The 18,373-nt window shown below is 43.4% G+C and overlaps 1 protein-coding gene across 6 annotated transcripts in view; it reads right to left on the reverse strand.

Moving 5' to 3' along the window:
* The window catches only part of ARHGEF3 (Rho guanine nucleotide exchange factor 3), a 285,970-nt gene that overhangs the window by 37,076 nt on the left and 230,521 nt on the right, over positions 1-18,373 (reverse strand). Inside the window, exon 1 of one of the 6 annotated variants that reach the window (XM_033132826.1) lies at positions 6,904-6,960. The exons of the other annotated variants lie outside the window; for them this stretch is intronic. Within the exon in view, the coding sequence (XP_032988717.1) occupies positions 6,904-6,945 (42 nt within the window). The 5' untranslated portion in view covers positions 6,946-6,960. Of the gene's footprint in view, positions 1-6,903; positions 6,961-18,373 lie in introns of those variants that run through there. 6 annotated transcript variants of the gene reach the window in all.

Consider the following 18,373-nt stretch of genomic DNA (forward strand, 5'->3'; position numbering starts at 1 on the left):
TGCACAGCTACAAGACATATGCATGATGCAAATGCTGGCCCCTCTGCAGGTTGTGTGCAATGCTGCTACATGAGATTGTAATTAAAACTCCTATCCTAAGGCAGAGACCATTTGGAAGTAAACATCAGGCTGTTCTCTGGCAATCTGACATTCCCAAGTAACGAACAATCAAACCAGAAACTATTGCTGTGTGATTTAGTGCTATGACCCAGCAAAGCAGGCAGGTGCAATTTCACAACCAGAACATTTACAGGTTGCTGGATCTATGGAGGAGGCTTTATGCCTGACCCAAATGAGCAAAGTATGAATTATGGTGTTCTCCTTGAGAGTTTCAGTAAGACTAAGAGATTAAAAAAATTCATGGTCTACTTTGATTTTCTTTTCCATTTACTCAGTATGTCTCCAGCTACATTTTACTGCTGTCTAAAAAGAACCCTCTGGGAAAATGTTTCCAGATTCTAGTTAAATAGCTCTACTGAGAACTAGCAAATGCCAGCACCAGGATGCTTTCCGGCTTTACAGAGAGATGACAGAATACAACCTGCAGAGGCTTCCTAGCCCAACAACTCGGCTGCCAGACGAAGCTGGGCAAGGTCAGTGCTAAACCCAGGAACACAGTGTTCTATTTCAAGTGCAGACACCACCCCCACCCCGCAATTTTAAGACAGGGCAGGAGGGCATCTCACTACAGAGGTTTAAAAAAAAAGAAAAAGGCATTGAGTGTTTTGTGTAGGCAGCATTTTCTGAATAACCATTCTGTTGCATCTTTTTCAGGCCTTATAGCTTGTTTTTCTTGTCTTATTGCACTGGCTAGGACCACCTGTACATTGCTGATTACAAGCTGAGATCGTAGGTATACTAGTCTGATTCCTGAATCTGAAGTGATTATTATGAAGATTTCATCATTAAGTATTATGGTTGTTGAGAGCACGGAAGCCCTTTATCAAGTAGAAAAAGTTCCCTTCTATGTTAAGTTTGCTGTGAATTTTTATCATGAATAAGCATTAACTTTTTATCGAACGTTTTCATCTTTTCAGAGGACAAGGAAGGGGAAAAAAGGAAGGAAAAAAGGAAGGAAGAAGTGGGAGGAAGGGAAAGTGAGAATGAAGAAAGGCATGGAGGTCATTTTTTTCCATAAAGGAATTGATTCAGCAATGTAAAATATCTCTTGTACTGGAACTACAAACAAAGGGGAATAAAGCATTCCATGCAATTTTATTTTCAATGTGGGCTTTTAATTCAGTAGATTTTATTATTTCTTCCCTAGGGGATACAATAACTTTTATTTTCTCCTCCTTTTCCCTCCCAAGAGATAAAAACCGAAGCAGATTATATACAATGTAAGAAAATGCCTGTCATATCAATATGATCTAGCATAATTTTTTATTCCTTCAAAAATAGTTCCATTCTAATAGGCATGGCACACAGGAAACCCTCATTCATTCTCCCTGCACTTCATTTTTGCAGCCAGAATGGGGTTGGGAGTAGAAGGAGGGTCTTACACATCATGTCTTTAGGTGCCCTGAGACTCTACCTTCACTGAGTCATAAATGTGGCCAGAAAGGGCCAGAAACACAGCCATCGGTGCCGGGCTTAGACTGCTCTACTGTAAGTAGCACGGCTCTTGGCTGTTCTACACCTGGCCAGGAACAAGGGAAAATCAATTGTGTCAGCAGATGCTTCTGCCCATGAATTCATGGAGCCATAAAAAATGTCTTTCAAATGCTTACAAATACCAGGAAAGCAGGGCTCCATCTGTGTGGCAGGAGGTGTGCTGGAAACTTCACACACAGGGGTCGAGTTTAATCCACCTGGTAACCGTGTAGGATGCTTTCATCGTCACATTAAAAAGGAAGTTACAATCTCAGAGTATAACTCAGAGAAGCTCTAGCGTCATTACGTAATAATAACGAGCTAATGTTTGTTGTAGGGACTCTTCTCAGTGTTTTACAGATACTAATTTATTCCTCTGAACATCCCTCTAAGGCAGCTACTATTACAATCCCCATTTTAAAGATGGGGAAACTGAGGCACGAAGTGAGCAATTCACTTAAAATCACTCAGTTAAAAAGGCAGGCAGGATTTAAATCTAGGCAGGCTGACTCCAGAATCCATGTCCTACACCAGGGCTTGGCTATAAACGGCATATAAATAAATTAGTGTGGCTATGTCCCATTAAACCTTGATTTGTAGACATTAAAATTGAATTTCATATAATTTTCACATATCACAAAACATTGTTTTTCTTTTGCTTTTTTCAATCATTAAAAAATATAGAAGCATTCTCAGCTTGAGGGCTGTAGAAAATGGGCCATATTTGGCACACGGCCATAGTTTGCTGACCACTCCCCCGCACTACTGCTGGCTTCATAGGGGTCATGTCCTGGGTCAGGGGTCCTCAGCCTCGGCCTTGGGTACTACGACTTCCCAAGGACGACACCCAGGCACAGCACCCTCCCACAGGGACATGTGGACAGCCCTCAGCTCCAGCACAGAGCACAGGCTCGATGTGCATCTCTTCCTGGAGCTGGGTGTGCAGGGCCCTCTCCTCGTGAGCAGGGAATGTGTCTGACACACCTTTTATGTGAGTAAACCCCATCCTACTGCATTGTATTCTCTCAGTTTTTCAAACAAATCAGCCCAAGAAAACAAACATTCCCTGACCAACCATTAATGTATACAAATAAAGGACATAAAAAATGATATGGTTTCTGGGACCTGCCTCAAAGGAATACGGGGGGTTGGGGTAAAGGGATGTGTAGGAAACAGGATTGATCACAAGTTGGTAACTGTCAAAACTGGGGGCCGGGCACATGACTATGTCTGTGGTACATGCTCAAAATTCTCACGATATAAAGATTTATTTTAATGGACAGAAAACTTTTTTGCAAATGTACCAGTGAATGCCGGACTGGAGCAGATGGGTGCCATCTGAAGTTTTTATCTCAGTTGTTAGCGAGGGCCTAGTGAGAAAAGACACTAAAGAGACAGACATTGAATGTAATTAGAAGAAACCTGGTAAAATGGGGGGGGGGGGGAATGCCACTACCGAATTTAAATAATTCTCAACTAATAGAGACCAGCATAGGGAAAGGTCCACATAGCTGTGAAATCAAACCTGGGAGGGCTACCTCGAAACATTTAAAGACGAGCAACCCCACAGAGGCATGCATCATCCCAGCAGCCAGACTCCCTAAAGTTTGTTTTAATCTACTGACTGTTTTTATTTGCTCTCATTAAGAAACCCAACAACAGGTTCCCGATCACTGAACTCCAGGACAGAAAACAATCTGGTGGAGTTCAACTCTGACTTACCTTAGAAATATACAGAGAAAATAGGGGCCATTCAAAATCAGACTGCACATGGAGGGGAGACCCCTGTTCTGCTGTATCTATTTTAATTTGTGAGTATGCTTTGCCTTCCCCATGACTGCCTCCCACGTTCTCTTCATTCCCTCAATAGCAGCATTTTCTCCTAAGAAAGCTAAGATCTCCCATCCTTGCCAGATCCTCACTCCCGCTCTGATCAGATAAATGTAAAGCTCATTACGCTACAATTGCCTCAACTTTACCACCCCCTTCCTTAGGGGCAAAGGGCGGTTCACACTGTTTTACAGATTATGCCCAAGATGTTCACCCTTCAAAACTTCTAGGTCACCACAAATATTCTGGTGTTCTCACTTCCTTTGACACCTCCTATTGCCAAGGCCTTCCCACCCTCTCTGGTCTCTCACTGACTCACTGGCCAATTCTTTTACTCCTGCCTCTGTCTCCTTCCAAGCCATAAGCTTTACTTCAATGGCCCCAATCCTCCTCTTTGGGAAGACTTGACAGCTTGCTTTCTATCTTGCCCCTCAAAGATTTCCTGCAGATCCTCGTGAATGTTTTTTTCTAAATGATTGAGAATGAGCCATATGTATAATAATAATAAATCCATCTAATCATCCATCTATCTACTTTAGTCTGGCTATCATACTTACTAGCTGGGTGATCCTGGGCCAAGCTACTTGCCCACAGTTTCTTCAGCTGAAAAAAGGGGAAATAATCCTCTCATAACGCAGTAGTGAGAATTCTGTGGGTCAGGGCTATCATTTATTGGGACCTTACAATCCGTGTCAGGCACTGGGCTAAGAACTTTACATGAATTTGCTCACAGCATCATCAGAACATCCTATGAGAGAGCTTATATCATTATCCCCATTTTACAGATGAGTAAGCTGAGGTTCAATGAGCATAAGTACTTATACAGGTCATATACCTCAGGTGGCAAAGGTAAGATGTGGATCATATATAGGATCATACACCTCTGCTACACTATTCTGCCCAAGGAATAACTATTCTGCTTAAGACATAAGATGAGCACATAGCACAGTGCTTTGTAAAAAGCAAGCTCTCAATTAACAGAGCCTGAAATATGACTAAAAATTCGTATGTTTTTACTAGATTCTTTTTTCTCTCCCTCCCCTTTGCCTCTAAGAACTGGTGAATTTGATCACTAATGTATGCACTCTCTTTTTTTAAAAAAAATTGATTTTGAAATAATTTTAGATTTACAGATGAGTTGCAAAAATAGTACAGCGTGTTCCTGTGCACTCTTCACCCCACTTCCTCTAATGTTAGCATCTTACCTAACACGGTACATTTATCAAAACTAAGATATTAACATTGCTACAACATTATTAACTGAACTACTAAAGCAGTTATTGGGGTTTCACCAGTTTCCCCACTAATGTCCCTTGTGCTTCAAGATCACTTTGTCTTTCATGACATTGATACTTTTGAAGAGTACGGGCCAGTGTTTTGTAGAATGCCTCTCAATTTAGAGTTGTTTGATGTTTTCTCATGATTAGATTCCGATAATACATTTTTGGTAACAATATAATAGAAGTGATATGCCCTTCTCAGTACAGCATATTGGGGTATATTATGTCACTGTATCTTATTACTGGTGATGTTAACCTTAACCAGTTGGTTAACGTGGTGTTATGGGTTGAATTGTGCCTCCTCCCCCCTCAAAAAAACACCAGATATGTTGAAGTTCTACCCGGAACCTGTGACTGTGACCTTATTTGGAAATAGGATCTTTGCAGATGTAATCAAATTAGGATGAAGTCACACTAGGTTATAGTGGGGCTTAAATCCAATCACTGGTGTTCTTATAAAGAGGGAGATTTAGACAGAGACACACAAGGAGAATACGATGTGATGAATACGACAGAAAGAGGAGTGCTTCATCGGCAACCCAAAGAACACCAAAGACTGACTGCAAATACCGGAAGCTAGGAAGAGGCAAGAAAGGATTCTCCTGCAGGGAGCATGGCCCTGCTGACACCTTGATTTCAGCGCTTTGTTACAGCAGCCCCATGAAAGTAATACAGGTGCATCTGCTAGATTCCTCGATTGTGAAATTACTACTACAGCAGTCCCCCCTTATCTGTGGAAGATGTGTTCCAAGACCCCCCGTGGACGCCTGAAACCGCGGATAGTACTGAACAACATGCGTATACATAGTATGTTTTTTCCCCTATATATACACATGTATAATAAAGTTTAATGCCTTTTCCATCTTGACTAAGCACTTAGGCACTACGGCCATAACGTCCAGTTTTAAGGGTGACCAAAAAAACTAGCACAAATTTCTTTTTCCTTCTTTACAATTTCACTGATAGAGGATTTGTTCTTACTGTAAAGCTTAGCAACCTTGGGATATAAATTTTTTTTCTTTCCTTAAGTTGAGAACTTTCATCTTTTCACGTAAGGAAGCACTTTACGGCTTCTCTTTGGCATGTTCCAATCGCCAGCATCACTACTCTTGTTCTTCGGGGCCGTTATTAAGTAAAATAAGGGTTGCCTGAACACAAGCACCGCGATACCATAACAATCGATCTGATAATCTAATAACTGTGACTAATGAGCAGGCAGCATAGATACGCTGGACAAAGGGATGAGTCACGCCCTGGGCAGGATGGGGTGGGATGGAGTGGGAAGGACAGGCAGGCCATTTCATCACGCTACTCAGAACAGTGTGCAATTTATAACTTATGAATTATTTCTAGAATTTTCCATTTAATAGTTTTGGAATGTGGTTGACAGTGGGTAACTGAAACTATGGAAAACTAAAACTGTGGATAAGGGGGGACTACTGTACCCCCTTTGTAATTAATACATATATTGGAAGAGATACTTTGAGACTATGTGCATCATTTTAAATCCAATTCTGTGAGTGTTTACCCAGCATAGGCAAAGTGGGCTTCGTTGAAGTGTGCAGGTGTCACACTTCACTTGGGGGAACGTCTCCCAGCTGGACAGGGAGAACCAGAAGGTTGATCCAGGCAGAGTATGCAAGAGAGTCAGTGTTGGTTGGAGCGGGCACGGAGTGGGGCAGGCAGTCAGCCGGCAGGGCCCAGCAAACTACAGGTGCTTGCAGGATACAGAGGCAGAGATGAGCAGACCTTTTACAGAGCTGTCTGAGCAAGAGAAGTGGGGCTGCAGAAGTAGGAAAGGGAGTTTCTTTGGAGACTAAACGTGACTCTTCATCTTATTTTTTGGAAAAAGAAAAGGACAATAACGAAATAATGGTTTCTAACCCCCAAATTTCCATCCATTTTTTTTTTTCTGTTCTCTTTTTCCTGGCACAGAGCTAACTGACCTGGTGTCATCTGTTACCAGAAGTTGAAAGCCATAACATGAGGCCCAAATTCCAACGGAAACCTGGTTTCATTGATTAAGCCAAATGCATTTCAGAATTATTGGTTTCTAACCCATAAGGTGAGCAAAAGGTCTTCAAACTCAGAACTCTAATTTCCCCCTTGAGATGCTTATCAGTGATTTCAACAAAGGAACTACCGGCCTGGTGGACTTTGACAAAGCACCAGGAACAGCTCCCAGAAGGCTCCCTGATACCTTTGTCTCGGCTAATCTCAAAGATGGAGGCCACATCCTCATGTTTATTCTCTCCAGCTGCGAGTCTGGTTGCGTAAAGCTATGCATCCAAGGGAGGTCTGATTTCCTCGTTGATGAAATGGCTCAACTCTCTCCGTATCAGATGCTGTAAGGAAAACATTCCAATTTCCTTCTTTAAACGAAAAAAACAAGCGCTGGATTTTTGTTTTTTTGTTTGTTTGCTAATGGGGAATAAGGAGAGCCTGGATAAATAAAATCCACAGGATACTCTTGGTTCAGTCTCATGGCCAAGCTGCAGACATTGTAGTGTTGAAGATGCGACAATTTCTCTAGCCTCCCTTCATGGAAATGCTAAAAAAACATATGATGGAGACATCATGAGATGTTCTGGGCAAATCCACAATCGAATTGTCAACCCTCAGGGCCATAAAACTGAACACATCAAGGTTGGAGAGATTATATTTATTCTCTGTATACCAAGTCTGTCTTTGCCTGAGCCAGAGGAGTCTTGGTTAAGGGAGAGGCATTAGGGGGACATCTGAGCTCAGACAATGCTGGCATGAGCCTCGGAACACCTGCTCAGTCCCTGCCCCAAACACAGCTTCCCATATAATGCAAATTAAACAATGAAGATTGAAAGAAATCACACTTTATGATCATTTCTGTGGTCATCCTGGCTTCATTTCCTCCAGGCCTTCCCTGCTTCCTTCAAGTCCAAAACACATGCTAGCAAAATAATAGCTCTCTAATGTTCATATAAACTGAATGGCAAAATGAAGGAAAGGTGGGGTGTGGAGGGAGCTAGCTGGATTTCATCCAGGATACCCTGGAGAAGCAATTAATTTCACTACAAACTCTGAAAGGGCTAATGTTCGTGGCATACCATTTTGCTTCTGAGGGAAGACCTCAAGCAAGTTATGATTTTTTTCTTATTATTATCATTGAATTTTTGCCCCCACATTGGAAATGTAACCTGTCCTACTTGTCTGCTATGGGGAAATCAACTTTTGCCAAATGATGATTTATAGGCTGGGGGGGAAAAAAGAACCTTGGGAAATAATTCAGTAAAATATGGGACTCTCCAAGAGCTGAAGCAGGCAGCAACAGCCTCGCTTACGGAGCATAATCCCTTAACAGTGCCAGTAAAATAAAACAGAACCACTGTTTCAGACACTGTATTTTTGGCTAAGGTTTCACTGCTCAATTACTTTCAAAGTTATTCGTTTCAGTCAACATTATAAGGGTAAGTCAACATTTGTCCTGGCAGCAAGCCCAAATTTATTTTATTAGTCTGCTACTGGTTAAATTGGCCCAAGATTAAACACATCTAATAAACAGCCCTAAAATATTGGAGTTTAGTAGAAAACCACATTCAAGTTCTCTTATACAGGATGTTACCATTACTTAACCTTGGGCACAAGGAGAAATGCATACCCACACCCCAATAAGTTCCTTTTAGCAAACGCCAGCCCACTGCCTGAAACTCATTTTGGTCATGCCCAAACATGGCTCTATAGATCTTCAGAGAAAGAGGAAGCCAAATATTTAGCTCTCTCTGCGGTCCCTGGCTCCACATCTGCCTTCTGAAAGTCAAGCAAAGCTCTTACTCTGTCGAGGGAGGCAGAAAGGGCCAGATGATCAGAGTTGAAGCACTTTAAGAGTTTGACTTTCTGATGGAAGGAGAACTGACTCTGCATGGTGAACACACAACGTGATATACAGATGATGTATGACAGAATTGTACACTTGCAAGCTATGTAACTTTACTAACCATTGTCACCCCAATAAACTTTAACTAAAAAAAAAAAGGAGGGGAAAAAAAGAAGTTTGACCTCCTGGAAAGGGGTAAGGGCTGCCAGCAGCTCTGTGGCTCCATGGCTCTTACAGGAAGGCCAGCCTTGGGCCCAGACGATGTTTTCTCACAATTAGATGGAGGTTATGTTATTTTTGGCAAGAATGCCACAGAAGTAATGTGCCCATCATGACATAACCATCCCCCGGTCTGGAATATGAAGCCAAAGATGCCCACTGCTGGGTGGAGGATGCCAATAAGACACCCAGAGGTGGTAGTGGTGGCCTAATCACAGCCACAGGGCCAGAGGAAGGCCTCGTGGTTCAGGGGTTGTGCAGTCGGTCATTTCCTCCTGACTTCTTGGAAAGCCTTGGGTGGGATATAAATTCTGTACATGTTTACCTTGGTAAAAGGGCTTCCCCGGCTTCCCCTTGGGCTGGGGTGGAAGAGGAAGAGGGGGAGAACAACTTACTGGGGATTCCACTCCAGCTCAGGGTTCACAAACTGGTTTGTACAGAACCCAAGGGTAATTTCAGGACATTTGCTGAGGCTTCCCCAGAGCTTAGAAATAAGTAGAAAGCCTCTGCAGCAAGTGACAAAGTTCTTAACACTGGCTCAAAGAATATGTTGATTCTCTGCAAAGGATCTAAGGATAAAGTATGAGTCAACCTTTCTGGTCAGAGCACAATACCTTATGACCTTAATACCCTATGACTTACAGCCAACCATGTAACCTCCACGGGCTTGGTCTCCTCCCCTATGAAGTGGGAGTGACTCTCCTACCCCCTCACAGTGTTGTTGGGAAGCTGATACAAGATCATCTCGGTAATGTGTTTGGTACAAGCCTGCGCCATAAGTTGCCCCCCGCTTGGTCTCCTGCCCTCATCCATTCCCGGCAGCACTGGATTTTTCCCTAGGCTCCCCAGGAACAAAGCTGGAGCTCCCTCTCACCTGTCACAATCTCACCAATGACATGCTCTAACCCCAGAGGCCGAGGGTGGCTATGAGACTAGTATTTTGATGCCACAGTCCTACCTTCCCTTTCTTCCTGCACCTTTATCATCTGTTTAGTTAAGCTCTGGCTAGATGAGCAACACTGGGCGTGGTTTGGCAGGATAGGTTCGGAGGAGAGGAAAACTTCAGCATTGAAATCCCAAGATAAGAACCTGAGTGGGGGAAAGGACCCCAAGTAAGTGGGTCTTAAGGTCTGACTCCAACCCCTCCCACTCTACCCTACATTGCTGAATTATGGGCTAGAAAAACTGGTCTCCGATCTTGGCAGATCACAATACTATCTGGGATTAGACAATAATAGGAACTCTGATACTGATTGACTCAATGATAGATGTTCAACGCATGTCAGATGTTAAAGGTGGAATTCCTCCCTAAAATAACATGTTACCTTTGGCTTCCAGAAGGGACCACACAGATCCACTGACATGTCCTCTCTCATCTGTCATCCTTTGAAGTCCAGCATTATCTTAACTTCCCAGAAAAGGAAAAAGTACAGAGATGAAAAAGGATGCCCAGATCTTAATCTAAATGTCCCACAGGAAGGACAGACTGTTCCAGCTGAATCTGGGATGATCGACTACATCTCAGGCAAGCAAAGCTGACAGCTAGGTGTGCCATCTGACTGAGGACTCGGCTGGGACCAAGGATCCCACATTGAACGGCTGGGTAAAAGCTACAGGAATGTTTAAGCAAGGGCACCGGATCTGCAGGACGAAAATGTGGACCCTCTTCTCACGCTGCCCAGTCAGCTTCCATTTTTGAAAGAGTGATTTTTGAGCAGAGAAACTTTGCAGAGATGTGACCTCCAGAAACATAAAATGCATTTGCTGTGCTCCTTGGTAACACCCAGCTGTCCCTCCTGGCACAATTTATCCCTTCAGATCATTTGGTCCCCGTGCAAGCTCAGCAGCACATGCCTGCACTCAGAACCAGGAACTCCGCTCTTGGGTGTTACAGAACGGTCTGCTCTCAACTGAGAACAGAATGCACTGAAATCCGATTATTCAAAATGGGAAATGCTACCAGTGACACTGCCACAAAGGACTGACTGCATTGGGAATAAAAGAAAAAATTTTAAAACCTGCCTGGTTTTGGCTTTCAGTTGACATCTTATCCCCACTGAGCAACGGTATATAGAAAAATAAGGTACAGAGCACGCTGTTCAGGAAACTGGGGGGTAGGTAATCTCTAATGGACTCATAGCGGCTTTCTGTTGCCCCCACACCACACAACTGATCAGATGAATAGGTTCAAAATGTTATTCCTTGGGAGGTGTGTGTGCGTGTGCGTGTGTGTACACACACACACAGAACATAAGACTGACTTTATTTGAGACAGTTTTCATTCTGTAGAACATTTTTAATCACAGGAATTAAAAAATGCCCACTAACAATGGATTTTTCCAAAGGCTCCTAACGAACACTGGCTCTCAGTGCTGTACATTTGCAACCCTGAAACATAGTGATTATGTGTTATTTCTAACTCCCAGCAATTAATATACAACCAGATGTATCATTATCTACAGTCTATTAAAATTCAGAAGCATGTGAATTTGAAAAAGAATGTATCACACACACGACAAAGGAGGCAGAAGCCTCAGAGACCCAGTTCTGCTCCCCAAGTCACTTGCAGCTCATTTCACTTACAAAGACACAAAAGGGAAAATGAATACCGTGTTTCCCTGAAAATAACACAGAGCTGGACCATCAGCTCTAATGCGTCTTTTGGAGCAAAAATTAACATAAGACCCGGTATTATATTATATTATATATTATATTATATTAATGACCCGGTCTTATAGTAAAATAAGACTGGGTCTTATACTAATTTTTGTTCCAAAAGACGCATTAGAGCTGATGGTCCAACTAGGTCTTATTTTTGGGGAAACACGGTAGGCAATGGCAGTTGACTTAAAAGAAAAGAAGTAAATACAAACCTGTGATTTGACTGTGTTTGGTTTTGTAAAAAATGTTGGTTTAGCCACTGGAGATTCAATGCTAAGGGGTGCCAATAAAAGTTTCCAGAAAAGACAAAGGCAGTTTTGTGGAAAAAGAAAAATGTTATTTATTCCTGAGATAAAGTACTCCTGTGGCAGAAAGGGGCAAAGTTCCCATGAATTTTCTAGCACAGGCCATCCATAGAGAGGAGAGTTCCTTTAGAATACAGGGGGTCCAACTTGGCAAAGACTTCCCTGGACAAGGTTCCCCAGGGGTGGAGGGAAAGCTCATTTACCTGGCAGGCGCTTCCTCCTTCTGCTCTACCATTTGGGAGTCAGGCTCTGGGCTGCTCCTGAATTTTCAAAGCAGGGCTCTGCAGTGGGTGCCAGGGGCTGCCTGAGCCTGCAAAACCTTCCGAATTGCTATTAAATAAATTACATGCTGCCAGGGCCCCTACTTATGGCTTCTAGCCATTTTCTAGAAACAGAGAGGTCATTCCATACCTGACCCAGGCGTGACTCTATTAACTTTGTCAAGAAGAGAAGGAATGTAGGCAATGAGGACCCCTGGATGGGGAGGAGGAGGCACCAGGAGTCTTGGAGTCACCCTGTGCCGGGTGCTGGCGTGTGCACACATGAACGGGTACACACACACACACACACACACTCTCACTCATCTATTTCGTACAGTCACCCTCATTACCCTGTTTTATAGAAGAGGAAGCAGGTGTTCAGAGAAGGGAAGCGACTTGCCTCAAGTCATACCCAGTAATTAATTGGCAGAGCCGAAATTCGAATTCAAATCTACCTGAGTTGAAAGCCCTCCCAGCTACCCCCACACTGGTTTCCCAGGATACACAACTTCCTTTTAAACAGAAATAACAATAGCAATAATACTGAAGGTGACCTCCTGCCACGCTGTCCCACAGTGTTTTCTGGCATAATTTCCTTGACTTCTCTTAAGTGAGTACTACTAATAAACCCATTTCACAAAGCAGGCTACTGAGGCTCAGAGGGGTTAAGAACCTTGCCTAAGGTCACACAGCCAGTAGTGAGTGGCAGAGCCAGGACTGAGTCCGAGACTGCTGCTCAGCGAGGCCTGGGTTCTTAACCACAGCGCTGCTCATGTCCGATGCCTGGTGAGAGCCCCAAAGGCAACAAAGTCTGTAGAGGCAAAGGACTGCGGCAGGGAGTGGAAAAGTAGAAGCTGTTCTTTCAACATTCAAGCCCTGTCACCCTGGAGTCTGTGGCCCCTCTGGTGTCCTCCCCCCGCATCTTAGCGTGTCCAGCCAGGTGCACAGGTGCCCTGTTCATGTGCCCCAGCAGTCAATGCTCCCCTAAGGGCACACCTGGGGAATGGTGTGTTACCATCCAGCACTGGGGGCCCATTGGATGACCACTTCCCAGCCCTTCCCCCTCCCAGGGGGTCCAATTCCCCCGAAGAGATTGCCTGTTTCCCCACCTGCCTTCCGCTGATGACAATCACTGCCTGAATGTCAGGGCTGTGGATGACTTGGTCACCCTCAAGCAGAAGTTTCTTGCATCCTTTTCTTTTCTTTTCTTTTTAAAATCCAGGGGGGGAAATGCTAGCTAGAGTGTGGTCTCAATAAATACTTACTAACAGTCAAAGACCATTAGGAGTCATTTTTAGTTGTCTAACTCTTCACCAACTCATATCCATCATGCTACCACACTTCCCCATATTTCCAACAAAGGATCTATTTATAATTAAAGGGCCCTGCTGATGAACAGGGTATGAAGATCTCCCAAAGCAAACTAATCCGCACCTTCCCTGGGCCTGTGCCCTCAGTAGGAGCTTGGTTAAGATTCCCAGATGAAGCGTGTCAGGTGGGAGCTGGCCTTGAGGACAGATGACATGCTCCTCATCTCCTGTGACCGGGGTCCCTTTCTACCCAGAGCCCATACCCCAGTCCCTGTGTAAGTGTCATTATGAGAATCACCTGCCTAGCAGGACTGAATGTGAAGCGTGCCAGTATGCTTGGAACATCTTTAGTTCTTTTCTAAAATAATGCCCAGTGCCAACTCGAATCCCTGGGAAACTGGGTGGGTGTTTCCTTAAAGGAAAGAGTGACCTCCCAGCAGACCACTTGGTGGGGAAGACCATCCACAGTTTCCGTGCAACTGACAAACATGCAGAATAAATGCCACTGCTGCTCATGAGCTGTGGAGCACACGCGCTGTGGAAGCCCTTTGAATGCCCGTTTCATCCCCACAACGCCCTTGGAGTTCTCATTGTACAGACGAGGAAACTGAGGCTTGGATGATGAGTCACGGGCCCAAGGTCTCTGGGCTCACAAGTGGCCAAGCAGGGATTCAAACTCAGCTCACTCCGACCTTCAAATTGTTGCTCAACTCTCCCCTCAGGGTGAAGGAGAAAAGGAAGAAGATGGGTTAAATGATTTCAGCAGGAACTTTGGAACTTTCTTTGAAGCTTTGAAATAAAAAAAAAAGATTTTTGTTTTTAGAACAGAAATCCAATTCTACTTTTTCAAATTGGCTAACATCTAGTCCAGAATAATTTCCAATGATACATTAAAGCCAGTTTTTAATCTATTTAAAATTTTTACCATGTGAAATCTGGGTCCTATGCTCAAAGTCCAAATTTCAAGTTTAGTTCGTAAGCAGCTGTGCCTAAACTTGAGAACTTATTGGTACAGAGTTCTAATCCTAGAATGGCCTCAGAACACGGCTAATGCACTGTTTTCAAACTCTCGGTACTATCTTGACAATTTTTTGTGGCACCTGAGCTGTTATGTACTTAATGGTTTCTTAAAATATTCATTTTTTTACTTAAGTAAACTTATTGTACAAATAAACAATATTACTGCCTTAAACGGAAAATCACTATCACCTGCCATAAATAGAAACTAAGTTTAAGAAATGAACCCTATTGTCAGATTCTTGTTAGACACTCATGCCTACCTGAAGCTTCAGAGCCTGAAGGCTGCACTTCGTTAAAAAGGGAAATGAGCAAGTGACAGAGGTGTTAAAGACACACTAGCAAACTGAGATTTTCTCCTTGACATAATCAGAAGGATTGGCAGAGAACAGGAAAGGGAAAGTGATTCAAAATTACTGTGTCTTGTCTCTGTATCACCTTGTCCTGTATCATTTGAGCTATCACAAGTGGTAAGAAACCCACCTTCTGGGAAATAATGATCTAAACCAGTCCACTCACTCATTCCAGAAACAAAGACGGAGCTTCCAAGACACTGAGCCTACTTGTGCCTTATCCCCAACTAGTAGGTGAACTCTCTTAAGAAACAGCTTAGAAATAAATGCTGCTAAAGAAATTCAGATGAGCACTGAAGAGTACTCCAAAGTGAGCTCCCATCATTCTCTGATGTGGAACCAGAACGATGCTTATTCTCCTAGACTCTTAAAAGTCTGGCATGAAAGCATTCGGAGACTAGCAAGAAGAAACCAGGTGTCTTTTATGATGCTGTCTCCTTAGGCGCTCGGGTAAGGTTCCATGGAACTGCTGAGGCACAAGGAGGTGACTCTTGATCACATGTCTGGTGTCTGTGGTTGACACTTAGCTACCACCAAGTTTTTCCTCTTCAAACACTCTATTTCCTTCTTCACAGTGGTTTCAGACCCCTCTTGCAAGACCACACCCAGAAGCCCCCAAGGCAATCACCAACCAGCAAGGAAAAGGGCTGAGGAGGTGTGTGAAAATGAACCAAGACTGCCAAAACCTAACAAGATACTGATGAAGTCACCCACACCCCTGCCCAACCTTCACGAAGTGAAAAATAAGAATAGTCTTCACCAGTGACCTTTAATTATCTTTGTATTTGCCTGGGGTTGTTCTTGACATGCCTGCGTCAAGTGGGGATTAGGAAATGTTAGCATTTCAATGTAAGATAACACACTGGAGAAGGGAGCTTGCCCTGGCCTTGTGTCGGGGCCAAAAAGCACAAAAGGGATGTCTTACCTTGTGCCCCCCTTGGACATCAGGCCCAACTCTATCTCTTTCCACCGCCAGCTGGTTTGGTTCCCTTTTCCCTTCTGTGGCATCTTCCTTAATTTGTGGCACCTGCTAAAAATTTAACTTCCTTTTTTTTTCAAGGCCTTGACATATAGGCTCTCAGTTTTATTTAATTCAGTCAGGTTGCTAATTTCTAGTGGTATCTACAGAAACAGTACCCTCGGGGAAATGCTCTATTTCTTCTTACCATTTAATTATCACCTCCACGGGCAGATTAGATCTGCAGAGCTGAGAAAGACATGCTAAGGGGTGTCAATCTACATGGATAGAAGTTTGTATCTATCCATCCTTTGTGGGCTTTTTGTTTACTCTAACAGGGATTTCACATCAAATATAAAGTCAGACCTTGCACTTGGATCGACTAGAGTGCAGGCCACAGGGAAGGGCCCACCAGTCCACTGGCCCCCCAGGCAAGGTTACTGCGTGCAGTGCTCTGGCTAAGTTTAATGGGGTTCACTTTGAACACCCCCAAAATAGTGCTTGTTTATAATTCACTCAGGAACATAACTGGCTTAAGACAACACTGGGTGTGCCAAGAGGCCAAGGCCGGGCAAGGAGAGACCAACATGTTGGTCCTGCCTCCTAATCTTTCTGAATCTCTGATTCTTCATTTGACAACCAAGAGGACAGTTCTTGCCTCACTCAGCTCTCTGAGCAGGTGCAAGGTTCAAAGGACATGATGCACGTGAAAATAACTGACTGCCATTTGAATCCAGATGACATTTCTATGCATTTAGTGAGCATATGAAAAAGAGAGGTGGTGCTCTGATTGGAACTTCCCTTCCCCCCACTTCTCTACATCCCATGTTCATATATATGTATTTAAATTGGTTACATCATGCATATAATTATGCTCAACTTCTTTCCTCTTTATTTTTCCCAGGGACACTAGGGTAGTTCTGTTTGTGGGCGTGTAATGGCTCAAATGATGCCACTGACCTTTGTGCCAGAGGCCAAGGTACATGGCGCCCTTCCTTCATTATAGTCAGAGAGATTGTTGGCTTTTCTGGCTCTTATATATAAGTAGGAAAGGATGTTAGACTGGAATCAGACAACTGGACTTCAAGCTTCAACTCTGCCATTCCCAGCTGTGTGATCCTGGGAAAAACTCACTGAACCTCTCTGACTCTGCGTAGCCTCATCTTTAAAAGGAGGATAATTATCCTCAGGGGAGGCAAAAAATATTACAGTGCTTTGAAACCTATAAAATGCAAACATAAAACATGAACATTATTATTGCAAATAATGTCATTATGAACAACTTTGGACAAACAGCTCTTCCCCACCTCCCCAAGAGCTGGAATACTGGGTCCAAAGATTTGAACCTTTTTGTCTCTTAATTTGCACTGACAAGTCCCCTCATTCCACACAGAAGTGTCTTTCCCTGCAAGATCACCAACATTGGGTTTTATCTTGTCTTTAAAATAGTTGTGACATCAATCAAGTATGAAATAGTGCCTCATTATTATTTGCCTTTTCATTTCTATCATTTCTATTAGAGTGAACATTTTAAATAATGTTTATTTTGATAGTGCTTTGTGTGTGAATTGCCAATTTGTCAATGAATCTCTTGGAGGGTTCTTTTACAGCTGTATAAATTATTTATATGACAAAGATATTAATCTTCAGTCATCTCTAGTTCAAAAATCTTTTTCAATGCATTAGTCCACTTCTCTTGTCTAAGGAAGCACAGTAAGCACAAAAGAAACCTTTGTTTGTTGAGACAGCATCATACAGTGCCTTGGGGCTCGATGATCAATACTTAAGATTTCCAGGCACATTGAGAATGTCCAGTAGAGACAAGCAAGGGAGAGAAAGAGGTTGGACAGTATGTTCCCTCTGGAAATGTCAGAGGAACCAGGAGTCTAGCCAGGAGAAGACAAACACCTGGGGTAAGTGTGCGCGTGTGTGTGTGTGTGTGTGTGTGTGTGCGCGTGCACAGAGTAGCAGTAGATGGGGAGAAAGACTAGTTTTCAAATATTTAAGGGGATAACACATGAGGAAGTATTACTGTATACTACTCAGCTCCAGAAAGCAACATTACAACTAAGAAAGGATTTTCTCATGATATACACTGAACAAATACTGCCTTATAAGGTAATGAGCTCTCTGTCCCTGCAGGTGTTTAAGCAGCAACTGAACGGCTCCAGGAGCGCATTAGGACTGGGCTCCACGTTCTCAACAGGCCTTTCCCACTCTGATTTGCTCTGATGCGTTGGCCCTACGTCATTTCCTGGAGGCTGGTTTTGTTTGTTTGTTTCGTAAATCTCCGGGGGGAAAAAAAGCCTGTTTTGTTACTCCTTTCCTCTTCATCTTAAGAACCAGAGAGAAAGAAACATCCAGTGAATTTACCATGAGGTTTCTGGTTCAGCTTCGATTAACTGAAATTTACTGATAATTGGGCTGCCTTCCTGCAAAGGGACACAATGGCCCAAATGCAGAAAGTCCAGACTTAAAAATGCCCACTCCTTTTCCAGCCTGTCAAAGGCTCAGAAGCCTTTCCTGATTTGTGACATAGCCTCTTCTAAGCTAATAAGTGGTGTCAATTCATAAAAAATGGAAGGCATTCGAAACCACTGCCTTTCACTCCTGATAGTCCATCAGCCAACACAACAAGAAAAAATGGCAAGGCAATCACAGCAATTTCCTCATTTTGTGTGTGACCTGTACCTGTTACCAGCACGGACAAATTATGCACGGCAACTGCGTGCACACA

The sequence above is a fragment of the Rhinolophus ferrumequinum genome, chromosome 17, assembly GCF_004115265.2.
Source record: "Rhinolophus ferrumequinum isolate MPI-CBG mRhiFer1 chromosome 17, mRhiFer1_v1.p, whole genome shotgun sequence".
Taxonomy (NCBI): domain Eukaryota; kingdom Metazoa; phylum Chordata; class Mammalia; order Chiroptera; family Rhinolophidae; genus Rhinolophus; species Rhinolophus ferrumequinum.